This window comes from Rattus norvegicus, chromosome 12 (assembly GCF_036323735.1).
Source record: "Rattus norvegicus strain BN/NHsdMcwi chromosome 12, GRCr8, whole genome shotgun sequence".
NCBI classification, from domain to species: Eukaryota; Metazoa; Chordata; class Mammalia; order Rodentia; family Muridae; genus Rattus; species Rattus norvegicus.
In genome coordinates, this window is record NC_086030.1 from 7799208 (window position 1) to 7815468 (window position 16261).

Below are 16261 nucleotides of genomic sequence, written 5' to 3' on the forward strand. Positions count from 1 at the left end.
AAAAAGATAAGGAAGGACACTTCATATTCATCAAAGGAAAAATCCACCAAGATGAACTCTCAATCCTAAATATCTATGCCCCAAATACAAGGGCACCTACATATGTAAAAGAAACCTTACTAAAGCTCAAAACACACATTGCACCTCACACAATAATAGTGGGAGATTTCAACACCCCACTCTCATCAATGGACAGATCATGGAAACAGAAATTACACAGTGATGTCGACAGACTAAGAGAAGTCATGAGCCAAATGGACTTAACGGATATTTATAGAACATTCTATCCTAAAGCAAAAGGATATTCCTTCTTCTCAGCTCCTCATGGTAGTTTCTCCAAATTGACCATATAATTGGTCAAAAAACGGGCCTCAACAGGTACAGAAAGATAGAAATAATCCCATGCGTGCTATCGGACCACCACGGCCTAAAACTGGTCTTCAATAACAATCAAGGAAGAATACCCACATATACTTGGAAATTGAACAATGCTCTACTCAATGATAACCTGGTCAAGGAAGAAATAAAGAAAGAAATTAAAAACTTTTTAGAATTTAATGAAAATGAAGGTACAACATACCCAAACTTATGGGACACAATGAAAGCTGTGCTAAGAGGAAAACTCATAGCGCTGAGTGCCTGCAGAAAGAAACAGGAAAGAGCATATGTCAGCAGCTTGACAGCACACCTAAAAGCTCTAGAACAAAAAGAAGCAAATACACCCAGGAGGAGTAGAAGGCAGGAAATAATCAAACTCAGAGCTGAAATCAACCAGGTAGAAACAAAAAGGACCATAGAAAGAATCAACAGAACCAAAAGTTGGTTCTTTGAGAAAATCAACAAGATAGATAAACCCTTAGCCAGACTAACGAGAGGACACAGAGAGTGTGTCCAAATTAACAAAATCAGAAATGAAAAGGGAGACATAACAACAAATTAAGAGGAAATTCAAAAAATCATCAGATCTTATTATAAAAACCTATATTCAACAAAACTTGAAAATCTTCAGGAAATGGACAATTTCCTAGACAGATACCAGGTACCGAAGTTAAATCAGGAACAGATAAACCAGTTAAATAACCCCATAACTCCTAAGGAAATAGAAGCAGTCATTAAAGGTCTCGCAACCAAAAGGAGCCCAGGTCCAGACGGGTTTAGTGCAGAATTCTATCAAGCCTTTATAGAAGACCTCATATCAATACTATCCAAACTATTCTACAAAATTGAAACAGATGGAGCACTAACGAAATCCTTCTATGAAGCCACAATTACTCTTATACCTAAACCACACAAAGACACAACAAAGAAAGAGAACTTCAGACCAATTTCCCTTATGAATATCGACGCAAAAATACTCAACAAAATTCTGGCAAACAGAATCCAAGAGCACATCAAAACAATCATCCACCATGACCAAGTAGGCTTCATCCCAGGCATGCAGGGATGGTTTAATATACGGAAAACCATCAACGTGATCCATTGTATAAACAAACTGAAAGAACAAAACCACATGATCATTTCATTAGATGCTGAGAAAGCATTTGGCAAAATTCAACACCCCTTCATGATAAAAGTCCTGGAAAGAATAGGAATTCAAGGCCCATACCTGAACATAGTAAAAGCCATATACAGCAATCCAGTTGCTAACATTAAACTAAATGGAGAGAAACTTGAAGCAATCCCACTAAAATCAGGGACTAGACAACGCTGCCCACTCTCTCCCTACTTATTCAATATAGTTCTTGAAGTTCTAGCCAGAGCAATCAGATAACAAAAGGAGGTCAAGGGGATACAGATCGGAAAAGAAGAAGTCAAAATATCACTATTTGCAGATGATACGATAGTATATTTAAGTGATCCCAAAAGTTCCAACAGAGAACTACTAAAGCTGAGTAACAACTTCAGCAAAGTGGCTGGGTATAAAATTAACTCAAATAAATCAGTTGCCTTCCTCTATACAAAAGAGAAACAAGCTGAGAAAGAAATTAGGGAAACGACACCCTTCATAATAGACCCAAATAATATAAAGTACTTCGGTGTGACTTTAACAAAGCAAGTAAAAGATCTGTACAATAAGAACTTCAAGACACTGAAGAAGGAAATTGAAGAAGACCTCAGAAGATGGAAAGATCTCCCCTGCTCATGGATTGGCAGGATTAATATAGTAAAAATGGCCATTTTACCAAAAGCAATCTACAGATTCAATGCAATCCCCATCAAAATACCAATCCAATTCTTCAACGAGTTAGACAGAATGATTTGCAAATTCATCTGGAATAACAAAAAACCCAGGATAGCTAAAGCTATCCTCAACAATAAAAGGACTTCAGGGGGAATCACTATCCCTGAACTCAAGCAGTATTACAGAGCAATAGTGATAAAAACTGCATGGTATTGGTACAGAGACAGACAGATAGACCAATGGAATAGAATTGAAGACACAGAAATGAACCCACACACCTATGGTCACTTGATTTTTGACAAAGGAGCGAAAAACATCCAATGGAAAACAGATAGCATTTTCAGCAAATGGTGCTGGTTCAACTGGAGGGCAACATGTAGAAGAATGCAGGTCGATCCATGCTTATCACCCTGTACAAAGCTTAAGTCCAAGTGGATCAAGGACCTCCACATCAAACCAGACACACTCAAACTAATAGAAGAAAAACTAGGGAAGCATCTGGAACACATGGGCACTGGAAAAAATTTCCTGAAGAAAACACCAATGGCTTATGCTCTAAGATCAAGAATCGACAAATGGGATCTCATAAAACTGCAAAGCTTATGTAAGGCAAAGGACACTGTTTTTAGGACAAAACGGCAACCAACAGATTGGGAAAAGATCTTTACCAATCCTACAACAGATAGAGGCCTTATATACAAAATATACAAAGAACTCAAGAAGTTAGACCGCAGGGAAACAAATAACCCTATTAAAAAAAGGGGTTCAGAGCTAAACAAAGAATTCACAGCTGAGGAATGCCGAATGGCTGAGAAACACCTAAAGAAATGTTCAACATCTTTAGTCATAAGGGAAATGCAAATCAAAACAACCCTGAGATTTCACCTCACACCAGTGCGATTGGCTAAGATCAAAAACTCAGGTGACAGCAGATGCTGGCGAGGATGTGGAGAAAGAGGAACACTCCTCCATTGTTGGTGGGATTGCAGAGTGGTACAACCATTCTGGAAATCAGTCTGGCGGATCCTCAGGAAATTGGACATTGACCTGCCTGAGGATCCAGCTATTCCTCTCTTGGGCATATACCCAAAAGATGCCCCAACATATAAAAAAGACACGTGCTCCACTATGTTCATTGTAGCCTTATTTATAATAGCCAGAAGCTGGAAAGAACCCAGATGCCCTTCAACAGAGGAATGGATACAGAAAATGTGGTACATCTACACAATGGAATATTACTCAGCTATCAAAAACAACGACTTTATGAAATTCATAGGCAAATGGTTGGAACTGGAAAATATCATCCGAGTGAGCTAACCCAATCACAGAAAGACATACATGGTATGCACTTATTGATAAGTGGCTATTAGCCCAAATGCTTGAATTACCCTAGATCCCTAGAACAAACGAAACTCAAGACGGATGATCAAAATGTGAATGCTTCACTCCTTCTTTAAATGAGGAAAAAGAATACCCTTGGCAGGGAAGGGAGAGGCAAAGATTAAAACAGAGACTTAAGGAACACCCATTTAGAGCCTGCCCCACATGTGGCCCATACATATACAGCCACCCAATTAGACAAGATGGATGAAGCAAAGAAGTGCAGACCGACAGGAGCCGGATGTAGATCGCTCCTGAGAGACACAGCCAGAATACAGCAAATACAGAGGCGAATGCCAGCAGCAAACCACTGAACTGAGAATAGGTCCCCTATTGAAGGAATCAGAGAAAGAACTGGAAGAGCTTGAAGGGGCTCGAGACCCCAAAAGTACAACAATGCCAAGCAACCAGAGCTTCCAGGGACTAAGCCACTACCTAAAGACTATACATAGACTGACCCTGGACTCTGACCCCATAGGTAGCAATGAATATCCTAGTAAGAGCACCAGTGGAAGGGGAAGCCCTGGGTTCTGCTAAGACTGAACCCCCAGTGAACTAGACTGGTGGGGGGAGGGCGGCAATGGGGGGAGGGTTGGGAGGGGAACACCCATAAGGAAGGGGAGGGGGGAGGGGGATGTTTTCCCGGATACCGGGAAAGGGAATAACACTCGAAATGTATATAAGAAACACTCAAGTTAATAAAAAAAAAGAATAGTTTATTTTGTTGTATTTCATTTTTAAATTTATTATAGTTATTTTATAAGTATATCTCATTCATCATAAGTAAAAGAATGAAGAGAATAAACATGAAGACATTGTTGTAAGCACAAACCTTGCATTTCATACTCTTTTTATGCAGCATCATTTAAGAATGTTTTGTTTATCATATCACGTCTGCTGTATCTTTACCAAGAACTAAGTTTTGTTTGAAAACCATGAACAGCCACAAATCTGCATGTGGTATTTTTTCTATAAGGATTTATTTATTTATTTTTTTATTAACTTGAGTATTTCTTATATACATTTCGAGTGTTATTCCCTTTCCTGGTTTCCGGGCAAACATCCCCCTAATCCCTCCCCTTCTTTATGGGTGTTCCCCTCCCCACCCTCCACCCATTGCCGCCCTCCCCCCATAGACTAGTTCACTGGGGGTTCAGTCTTAGCAGGACCCAGGGCTTCCCCTTCCACTGGTGCTCTTACTAGGATATTCATTGCTACCTATGGGGTCAGAGTCCAGGGTCAGTCTATGTATAGTCTTTAGGTAGTGGCTTAGTCCCTGGAAGCTCTGGTTGCTTGGCATTGTTGTACTTTTGGGGTCTCGAGCCCCTTCAAGCTCTTCCAGTTCTTTCTCTGATTCCTTCAATAGGGGACCTATTCTCAGTTCAGTGGTTTGCTGCTGGCATTCGCCTCTGTATTTGCTGTATTCTGGCTGTGTCTCTCAGGAGCGATGTACATCCGGCTCCTGTCGGTCTGCACTTCTTTGCTTCATCCATCTTGTCTAATTGGGTGGCTGTATATGTATGGGCCACATGTGGGGCAGGCTCTAAATGGGTGTTCCTTAAGTCTCTGTTTTAATCTTTGCCTCTCCCTTCCCTGCCAAGGGTATTCTTTTTCCTCATTTAAAGAAGGAGTGAAGCATTCACATTTTGATCATCCGTCTTGAGTTTCGTTTGTTCTAGGGATCTAGGGTAATTCAAGCATTTGGGCTAATAGCCACTTATCAATGAGTGCATACCATGTATGTCTTTCTGTGATTGGGTTAGCTCACTCAGGATGATATTTTCCAGTTCCAACCATTTGCCTACGAATTTCATAAAGTCGTTGTTTTTGATAGCTGAGTAATATTCCATTGTGTAGATGTACCACATTTTCTGTATCCATTCCTCTGTTGAAGGGCATCTGGGTTCTTTCCATTTTCTGGCTATTATAAATAAGGCTGCGATGAACATAGTGGAGCACGTGTCTCTTTTATATGTTGAGGCATCTTTTGGGTATATGCCCAAGAGAGGTATAGCTGGATCCTCAGGCAGTTCAATGTCCAATTTTCTGAGGAACCTCCAGACTGATTTCCAGAATGGTTTTACCAGTCTGCAATCCCACCAACAATGGAGGAGTGTTCCTCTTTCTCCACATCCTCGCCAGCATCTGCTGTCACCTGAGTTTTTGATCTTAGCCAATCGCACTGGTGTGAGGTGAAATCTCAGGGTTGTTTTGATTTGCATTTCCCTTATGACTAAAGATGTTGAACATTTCTTTAGGTGTTTCTCAGCCATTCGGCATTCCTCAGCTGCGAATTCTTTGTTTAGCTCTGAACCCCATTTTTTAATAGGGTTATTTGTTTCCCTGCGGTCTAACTTCTTGTGTTCTTTGTATATTTTGGAAATAAGGCCTCTATCTGTTGTAGGATTGGTAAAGATCTTTTCCCAATATGTTGGTTGCCGTTTTGTCCTAACCACAGTGTCCTTTGCCTTACAGAAGCTTTGCAGTTTTATGAGATCCCATTTGTCGATTCTTGATCTTAGAGCATAAGCCATTGGTGTTTTGTTCAGGAAATTTTTTCCAGTGCCCATGTGTTCCAGATGCTTCCCTAGTTTTTCTTCTATTAGTTTGAGTGTGTCTGGTTTGATGTGGAGGTCCTTGATCCACTTGGACTTAAGCTTTGTACAGGGTGATAAGCATGGATCGATCTGCATTCTTCTACATGTTGCCCTCCAGTTGAACCAGCACCATTTGCTGAAAATGCTATCTTTTTTCCATTGGATGGTTTTGGCTCCTTTGTCAAAAATCAAGTGACCATAGGTGTGTGGGTTCATTTCTGTGTCTTCAATTCTATTCCATTGGTCTATCTGTCTGTCTCTGTACCAATACCATGCAGTTTTTATCACTATTGCTCTGTAATACTGCTTGAGTTCAGGGATAGTGATTCCCCCTGAAGTCCTTTTATTGTTGAGGATAGCTTTAGCTATCCTGGGTTTTTTGTTCTTCCAGATGAATTTGCAAATTGTTCTGTCTAACTCTTTGAAGAATTGGATTGGTATTTTGATGGGGATTGCATTGAATCTGTAGATTGCTTTTGGTAAAATGGCCATTTTTACTATATTAATCCTGCCAATCCATGAGCATGGGAGATCTTTCCATCTTCTGAGGTCTTCTTCAATTTCTTTCCTCAGTGTCTTGAAGTTCTTATTGTACAGATCTTTTACTTGCTTGGTTAAAGTCACACCGAGGTACTTTATATTATTTGGGTCTATTATGAAGGGTGTCGTTTCCCTAATTTCTTTCTCGGCTTGTTTCTCTTTTGTATACAGGAAGGCAACTGATTTATTTGAGTTAATTTTATACCCAGCCACTTTGCTGAAGTTGTTTATCAGCTTTAGTAGTTCTCTGGTGGAACTTTTGGGATCACTTAAATATACTATCATGTCATCTCCAAATAGTGATATTTTGACCTCTTCTTTTCCGATCTGTATCCCTTTGATCTCCTTTTGTTGTCTGATTGCTCTGGCTAGAACTTCAAGAACTATATTGAATAAGTAGGGAGAGAGTGGGCAGCCTTGTCTAGTACCTGATTGTAGTGGGATTGCTTCAAGTTTCTCTCCATTTAGTTTAATATTAGCAACTGGTTTGCTGTATATGGCTTTTACTATGTTTAGGTATGGGCCTTGAATTCCTATTCTTTCCAGGACTTTTATCATGAAGGGGTGTTGAATTTTGTCAAATGCTTTCTCAGCATCTAATGAAATGATCATGTGGTTCTGTTCTTTCAGTTTGTTTATATAATGGATCACGTTGATGGTTTTCCGTATATTAAACCATCCCTGCATGCCTGGGATGAAGCCTACTTGATCATGGTGGATGATTGTTTTGATGTGCTCTTGAATTCGGTTTGCCAGAATTTTATTGAGTATTTTTGCGTCGATATTCATAAGGGAAATTGGTCTGAAGTTCTCTTTCTTTGTTGTGTCTTTGTGTGGTTTAGGTATAAGAGTAATTGTGGCTTCGTAGAAGGAATTCGGTAGGGCTCCATCTGTTTCAATTTTGTGGAATAGTTTGGATAATATTGGTATGAGGTCTTCTATGAAGGTTTGATAGAATTCTGCACTAAACCCGTCTGGACCTGGGCTCTTTTTGGTTGGGAGACCTTTAATGACTGCTTCTATTTCCTTAGGAGTTATGGGGTTGTTTAACTGGTTTATCTGTTCCTGATTTAACTTCGATACCTGGTATTTGTCTAGGAAATTGTCCATTTCCTGAAGATTTTCAAATTTTGTTGAATATAGGTTTTTATAGTAAGATCTGATGATTTTTTGAATTTCCTCTGAATCTGTAGTTATGTCTCCCTTTTCATTTCTGAGTTTGTTAATTTGGACACACTCTCTGTGTCCTCTCGTTAGTCTGGCTAAGGGTTTATCTATCTTGTTGATTTTCTCAAAGAACCAACTTTTGGTTCTGTTGATTATTTCTGTGGTCCTTTTTGTTTCTACTTGGTTGATTTCAGCTCTGAGTTTGATTATTTCCTGCCTTCTACGCCTCCTGGGTGTATTTGCTTCTTTTTGTTCTAGAGCTTTTAGGTGTGCTGTCAAGCTGCTGACATATGCTCTTTCCTGTTTCTTTCTGCAGGCACTCAGCGCTATGAGTTTTCCTCTTAGCACAGCTTTCATTGTGTCCCATAAGTTTGAGTATGTTGTATCTTCATTTTCATTAAATTCTAAAAAGTTTTTAATTTCTTTCTTTATTTCTTCCTTGACCAGGTTATCATTGAGTAGAGCATTGTTCAATTTCCACGTATATGTGGGCATTCTTCCCTTATTGTTATTGAAGACCAGTTTTAGGCCGTGGTGGTCCGATAGCACGCATGGGATTATTTCTATCTTTCTGTACCTGTTGAGGCCCGTTTTTTGACCAATTATATGGTCAATTTTGGAGAAAGTACCATGAGGAGCTGAGAAGAAGGTATATCCTTTTGCTTTAGGATAGAATGTTCTATAAATATCCGTTAAGTCCATTTGGCTCATGACTTCTCTTAGTCTGTCTACATCACTGTTTAATTTCTGTTTCCATGATCTGTCCATTGATGAGAGTGGGGTGTTGAAATCTCCCACTATTATTGTGTGAGGTGCAATGTGTGTTTTGAGCTTTAGTAAGGTTTCTTTTACGTATGTAGGTACCCTTGTATTTGGGGCATAGATATTTAGGATTGAGACTTCATCTTGGTTGATTTTTCCTTTGATGAATATGAAGTGTCCTTCCTTATCTTTTTTGATGACTTTTAGTTGGAAATTGATTTTATTTGATATTAGAATGGCTACTCCAGCTTGCTTCTTCTGACCATTTGCTTGGAAAGTTGTTTTCCAGCCTTTCACTCTGAGGTAGTGTCTGTCTTTGTCTCTGAGGTGTGTTTCCTGTAGGCAGCAGAATGCAGGGTCCTCGTTGCGTATCCAGTTTGTTAATCTATGTCTTTTTATTGGGGAGTTGAGGCCATTGATATTGAGAGATATTAAGGAATAGTGATTATTGCTTCCCGTTATATTCATATTTGGATGTGAGGTTATGTTTGTGTGCTTTCATTCTCTTTGTTTTGTTGCCAAGACGATTAGTTTCTTGCTTCTTCTAGGGTATAGCTTGCCTCCTTATGTTGGGCTTTACCATTTATTATCCTTTGTAGTGCTGGATTTGTAGAAAGATATTGTGTAAATTTGGTTTTGTCATGGAATATCTTGGTTTCTCCATCAATGTTAATTGAGAGTTTTGCTGGATACAGTAACCTGGGCTGGCATTTGTGTTCTCTTAGGGTCTGTATAACATCAGTCCAGGATCTTCTGGCCTTCATAGTTTCTGGCGAGAAGTCTGGTGTGATTCTGATAGGTCTCCCTTTATATGTTACTTGACCTTTTTCCCTTACTGCTTTTAATATTCTTTCTTTATTTTGTGCGTTTGGTGTTTTGACAATTATGTGACGGGAGGTGTTTCTTTTCTGGTCCAATCTATTTGGAGTTCTGCAGGCTTCTTGTATGCCTATGGGTATCTCTTTTTTTAGGTTAGGGAAGTTTTCTTCTATGATTTTGTTGAAGATATTTACTGGTCCTTTGAGCTGGGAGTCTTCACTCTCTTCTATACCTATTATCCTTAGGTTTGATCTTCTCATTGAGTCCTGGATTTCCTGTATGATTTGGACCAGTAGCTTTTTCCGCTTTACATTATCTTTGACAGTTGAGTCAATGATTTCTATGGAATCTTCTGCTCCTGAGATTCTCTCTTCCATCTCTTGTATTCTGTTGGTGAAGCTTGTGTCTACAGCTCCTTGTCTCTTCTTTTGGTTTTCTATATCCAGGGTTGTTTCCATGTGTTCTTTCTTGATTGCTTCTATTTCCATTTTTAATTCCTTCAACTGTTTGATTGTGTTTTCCTGGAATTCTTTCAGGGATATTTGCGATTCCTCTCTGTAGGCTTCTACTTGTTTATTAATGTTTTCCTGTGTTTCCCTAAGTGTGTTCATGTCTTTCTTGAAGTCCTCCAGCATCGTGATCAAATATGATTTTGAAACTAGATCTTGCTTTTCTGGTGTGTTTGAATATTCCATGTTTGTTTTGGTGGGAGAATTGGGCTCCGATGATGGCATGTAGTCTTGGTTTCTGTTGCTTGGGTTCCTGCGCTTGCTTCTCGCCATCAGATTATCTCTAGTGTTACTTTGTTCTGCTATTTCTGACAGTGGCTAGACTGTCCTATAAGCCTGTGTGTCAGGAGTGCTGTAGACCTGTTTTCCTCTCTTTCAGTCAGTTATGGGGACAGAGTGTTCTGCTTTCCGGCGTGTTTTTTTTTCCTCTCTACAGGTCTTCAGCTGTTCCTGTGGGCCTGTGTCTTGAGTTCACCAGGCAGCTTTCTTGCAGCAGAAAATTTGGTCTTACCTGTGGTCCCAAGGCTCAGGTTCGCTCGTGGGGTGCTGCCCAGGGGCTCTCTGCAGCGGCAGCAACCAGGAAGACCTGTGCCGCCCCTTCCGGGAGCTTCAGTGCACCAGGGTTCCAGATGGTCTTTGGCTTTTTCCTCTGGCGTCCGAGATGTGTGTGCAGGGAGCAGTCTCTTCTGGTTTCCCAGGCTTGTCTGCCTCTCTGAAGGTTTAGCTCTCTCTCCCACGGGATTTGGGTGCAGAGAACTGTTTATCCGGTCTGTTTCTTTCAGGTTCTGGTGGTGTCTCAGGCAGGTGTCCTGCTGCTCCTGGGCCCTCCTCCACGGGAGCCCAGAGGCCTTATACAGTTTCCTCTTGGGCCAGGGATGTGGGCAGGGGTGAGCAGTGTTGTTGGTGTCTTCTGCTCTGCAGCCTCAGGAGTGCCCACCTGACCAGGCGGTTGGGTCTCTCTCTCACCGGGTCTGGGCTTCTATAAGGATTTTTAAAATTAATGTTTTACATTATTATGAAGAATATTCTTTTTTGTTAAACAGTTTCATTCCCATTTTCTACCATCCAATTTTGTACCCTATTCTACATCCACTATTCTCTTTCCAAATTCATGTGCTCATTTTTGAAAAAAAAAATAGCAAAGCAAAGCAAAGCAAAACCAAACCAAATAAGCAACAATAAAGCATCTACAGCTAGGAGCCATGTAGGAAAAGCTAAAACAAGCAGGTAATTTTACTGTGATGGTTTCTGTTATGCATGGATTGTAATTCTATGATGGAAAAGTCCTTCTAGGGAAGGCTGAAGAGATTATATTTTAGGAAATATTTCCACTACCAACTAATATGGTTTTTTTGTTAAATATATCTATATATCTATATATCTATACCTATATCTATCTATATCTATCTATCTGTCTGTCTGTCTGTCTGTCTGTCTGTCTGTCTTTCTGTCCGTCCGTCCGTCCGTCCGTCCACCCACCCACCCACCCACCCATCCATCCGTCTATCTATCTATCTATCTATCTATCTATCTATCTATCTATCTATATGTCATTAATTAATTGTCCTGAAATAGAAAGCAGGCCTTTACAAGTTAGAACAAACTCCAAGATGTGGTAAAAAAATTAACCATGCGATTTATTCCCATGAAACATGTATGAAATAAGAATGATCACATTACATGGCATCATATCAGAGCCGGAGGAGACTGCAAAATTAGGAGGAAGGAGAAGGATAGCCCAGTAGAATAACTTGGAATTTAAAAGGGAACTTCGATTTAAGAGAGCAATACACAGAATGCAGAGAGAGACACAGAAGAAGCTGTAGAGAGAGCAGAAAGTGTATGCAGACTTCTGCCCATGGGACTCTTAAGAGCAAGACAGGCTTAGTTTTACCAGCGAGCACAATTTTTTAGAGGCCTGGTTTTAATTAATTTAGCCCTTGTTCTTGGTCTTTGCACCTTATTCATATGTAAATATAGACATGTGTGTGCATGTGTGTGTGTATGTGTGTGTGTGTAAATACATAATTATGGGATATTAAGTAGCTGATAACAACCAGAATTCATGAAGATATATGATTATATATGCATGAATTTGTATATCAATTTATGTGAATTTATGTGTATTAACTTGGGTAAAAGGTTTTCTTTCTGCTAGTGCCTCTCTTCTGGTTCAATAAAAGTTATTGTTCCAACCATCCCTCACACCTGATAATCCAGAAGTGTGATAAGCCAAGAGAGAAAATAAACAGAAAACTGGCATTCATTCTCATCCTCTCTCTCTCTCTCTCTCTCTCTCTCTCTCTCTCTCTCTCTCCCTCCCTCCCTCTCTCTCTCTCTCTCTCTCTCTCTCTCTCTCTCTCTCTCTCTCTCTCTCTCTCTTTCCAGTAACATGAAAGTAGAAAGTAACTGAGAAGGAAGAAAGTCTGGGAGCTGGGAAAGAAGGGGGTAATGAAACATATATGAATATAGAAATATTGATTTAAGATAAGGAACAAGAGGAGACAGAGGGGATGGGGTTATCAGTTTGTGGGGGGAATGAGTAGGAACAAAATGTATGTATGGAAATATAATGTACTGACTTTAAAAATTAATAAAAATTTACTAAGTCATATACTTATAATGTATTTTGTGCCTGTGACTCTGAAGAGAGTTCCTCTGTGGTCTTAACAAAATAATGTAGCACTTGGGGGCAAAGATACAGCCTAGAAGTCCTGCACTGGAGACCAAGATGGAGAAGACTTCCACAACTACCATGTGCTTCCCCTTAGTACTGTGGTAGACAGGGAGGAAGGTGACCCAGACACTGCAGAACACCAGCATGCTGAATGTCAGGAACTTGGCTTCATTGAACGTGTCAGGTAGGTTCCTGGCCAAGAAAGCCAAGGTGAAGCTTCCCAGGGCTAGAGCCCCCAGGTAACCCAGCACACAGTAGAAGGCAGTGACTGAGCCCTTGTTGCACATGATGATAATATGTTCATTTTCAGAGTGTGTATCTGTGTCAATGAACGGAGGGGAGTTTCCCAGCCAGACTCCACACAAGATAATTTGGATCAAGGTACAGATGGGAACTATGAAGTTAGGTGCGCGAGTTACCAACAACCACCTGATTCTTCTTCCTGGAGCGGTGACCTTGAAGGCCAGAACCACGGTAATCGTTTTGGCCAAGACAGTGGAAACAGCCACAGTGAACACCACTGCAAATGTGGTCTGTTGCAGGATGCAAGTGACTGTGTTGGGATGGCCAATGAAGAGAAAGGAGCAGAGAAAACAGAAGTTAAGGGCAATGAGCAGGATGTAGGTGAGAGTGCGGTTATTTGCCTTCACAATGGGAGTGTTCTTCTGCTTCAGAAAGATGCCAAGAACTAGAGATGTCAGTGCAGAGAAGCACAAGGCTATGCAGGACAGACTTATCCCCATGGGGTCTTCATAATGCAGGAAGGTCATAGACTTTTGGAGGCAGTGATTTTGTGCTGTGTTGGCATATTGATGGTCTAGACACTGCATACACTGATCCACATCTGGTGAAAATGTACATTTTTGTTATTTCACGATCATTATTCTTTTGCTCATAGCCCCTCTTATTTGAGTAGGTTAACCTGATAGCCTTCCTTTGTTACTTCAGATATCAGATGAACATTGTGCAGGGACTAATGTGACTGCAGCATTGTGACATAGACAAAGTTACGATTTCTCCTCCTAATTCAATGATACATTAGTCTGAAGATTCTGACACCACCAGAAACTTAGGAATGTACATTACACAGCCTCAGTTTGGTTACAATATTGCTGCCATAGTTAGCACATCCTGTGCTGGGGACCAATGGTCACCAGGTAAATGCACTTTCTGCCCAAACCTGATGATGTGAATTTGGATGCCCAGGACACAGGTAAAGACTGGACATAGAAGCACAAATGTCTGTAATCCCAGGGCCCCCCTATTGTGAGATGAGACACAGAGATAGAATTTGTCTTGGTAGGTCATGGGACATCTAGCCTAGCTAATGCATCTGTGGAGAGACATAGTCTCAAGCAAAAGAGTCAGGTGATGACTGGCTCCCCATTTCCATATGTGCACCATGGTACATGCACTCCCACTCACATGGACTCTCTTTCTCTCAATTTAGAAAAGTAACAAATTTGGTGAATTTTGCCACATTTGAGCAGTGGTAATTTCAATGTTGGGGTCTTTGTATTCTGTGTAAATAAGTGAATATTTGTAGTTTTGTTGATTCATATGTGTGCATGAAAATGTATGCTGCCTGTATTTCTACATGTATTATCCAGAGGTCAACTTAAGGTACATTCCTCATGAGTCATCTAATTTGCTCTGTAATGTGTGGTGTCTCTGGGGATTTCTGATTAGTCTAGTTTGGCTGGTCAGGGAGTGCCATGGATTTGTATTTCTGCCTCCCCAGTACTGGGGTTATAGGCACAGTCCATCACCACACCTGATTTTTTATGTGATTCTCTGTTGGGAAATCCTACTATTAAGGTTGCAGTCTACCATGTCTGGAAAAAGCTCCCAATTAGACCTTACTGCCTGTAACTCCAAAAAACCCTCTGAGGAAGGGCCATAGCCTGTGGCTAGATTATAGGTTCAACTTCCACTTTTCTTACAAGAACCTGCCTAGAATCATTCCTACCCTAGCCATTAATACATATCTATCTTTGAATTTCTTACCCATTCTCTAATATCTATATAACTCTGTTCATCCCAAATAAAGTTGAGTGAAGTTGATTCCTGAAGTCAATTTGTCAATCTATACTCACATCCTCTGAATCCTGTCCCCAACACCCCCACACCCATTGTCCTTGACAGTCAATGGCCAGCAGTCCTGGGTGAGAAGTGAGGTTCACAATTGTTAGAAATTTACCAAAGTTGCCAGGCTTATGGGCAAGTACTTTATTTACTGAGCCGTCTCCCCATTGCAATTCTCTCTTCTTTGGCCTATGGCTTGTTAAATGACAGTTAATGTTAGATTTACAAAAGATTCAGCTGACCTCAACATAGACCATCAAACAAAATGTAGGAATGTGGGAATGTCCCTTCCCCACCACTCTAGAGTAAAAAGCCAAAGAGAAGGGGAAATTCTCCAGAAACAACCCCAGTAAACCAAACTTCTGGATGGGATATGTATATCTCATCCCTCCTCACAAAGCTTAGGGGACATCATTGAAGAGGAGGTAGAAGGAGTGTAGGAGCAAAACAGGGAGGAGGAATGCTGCAGGAATGCTTCTGGGCGTGATGTTCTAACTGTACCCATTAACTCAGAGCAGATGCGTTTGCCTGAACAAGACTTGTATACGATCAGACAGTTAACATTTTCATATGGATCAGGGAGGGTCTCATGAGGTCCCACTGTAGCTGAGGCTATGAGAAGCTTATGGTTTTGGGGAAAGGAAAGTCAATTACCTTCTGGGATGTTCCTGGTAAGTCCACCATTGTTGGTAGATGTGTGTTTTAGCAGCACTGATTGGGTTTAGTGGGTTATAAAATGAAAAGCGATCAAACAAACAAAAAATTAAAGATGACATGAAATTGAGAGGAGAATAAGGGAGGATCCATGTATAAAACTACTAAAGATCACATTAAAAATATTTTTGAATGGCGGTTCCTAGAATCAAATCATCAGAAGGGATTCTGATATTCTATATGAAATGGATGCTGAGAAGGGACAGGATGCCAGCTGTGTCAAGGTAAATTATTAAAGTGGGATAAAGAGGGAGTGGATCCTAGACAAAATCCACCAAGGGGACTGGAAAAAATGTCTTAGTTAAATGAGTGCATGTAAGTATGAGGGACTTGAGTTCAATTACCAGCACTGATTTAAAAGTACAAGTGCAACTCTAAGCACTTATAATCTCAGAACTAGTTTGGCAAAGACAGGAAGGTCTTTCTAGCTAGCTATTGTAGCCAGATTACAAGCCTGTAGTTTCAGTGATAGATCTTGTCTCAAAAAAGAAGGTGGAGAGCGATACACACTTGTATGTGTGCACATCCTACTCCTCACCCCACTCTACTACTACCATCAGCACCACCACTGTGTTTGAGAAAGTGGAAAACTTGGGTTTCCCATCTGTAAAGTCTATCCCAGATACTAAGAATGCAAGGGCCCACAGAACACTCTGAACCTTCATAGTCGCTGTCCTGAAATCTAATTCTGTGTACATCAGCATACTCAGGTAGAAGCTGAAGCTTGCCAGTGGTGAGGGAATCATAGTTTTAACTAAAATTATCCAGTTGGAGGCTCTGGCAAGATTGTTTATTTGGGGAAAGCATTGTTCTGCAGGCCTGACAACTT

At 40.5% G+C, this 16261-nt stretch overlaps 1 protein-coding gene across 1 annotated transcript in view; it reads right to left on the reverse strand.

Moving 5' to 3' along the window:
* Nucleotides 1-12560: 12560 nt before the first annotated feature.
* Vom2r59 (vomeronasal 2 receptor, 59) overlaps nucleotides 12561-16261 on the reverse strand; it is a 63348-nt gene continuing 59647 nt past the window's right edge. Inside the window, exon 6 of the mRNA NM_001099466.1 lies at nucleotides 12561-13477. Coding sequence (NP_001092936.1) covers nucleotides 12561-13477 — 917 coding nt within the window. The remainder of the gene's footprint in view (nucleotides 13478-16261) is intronic.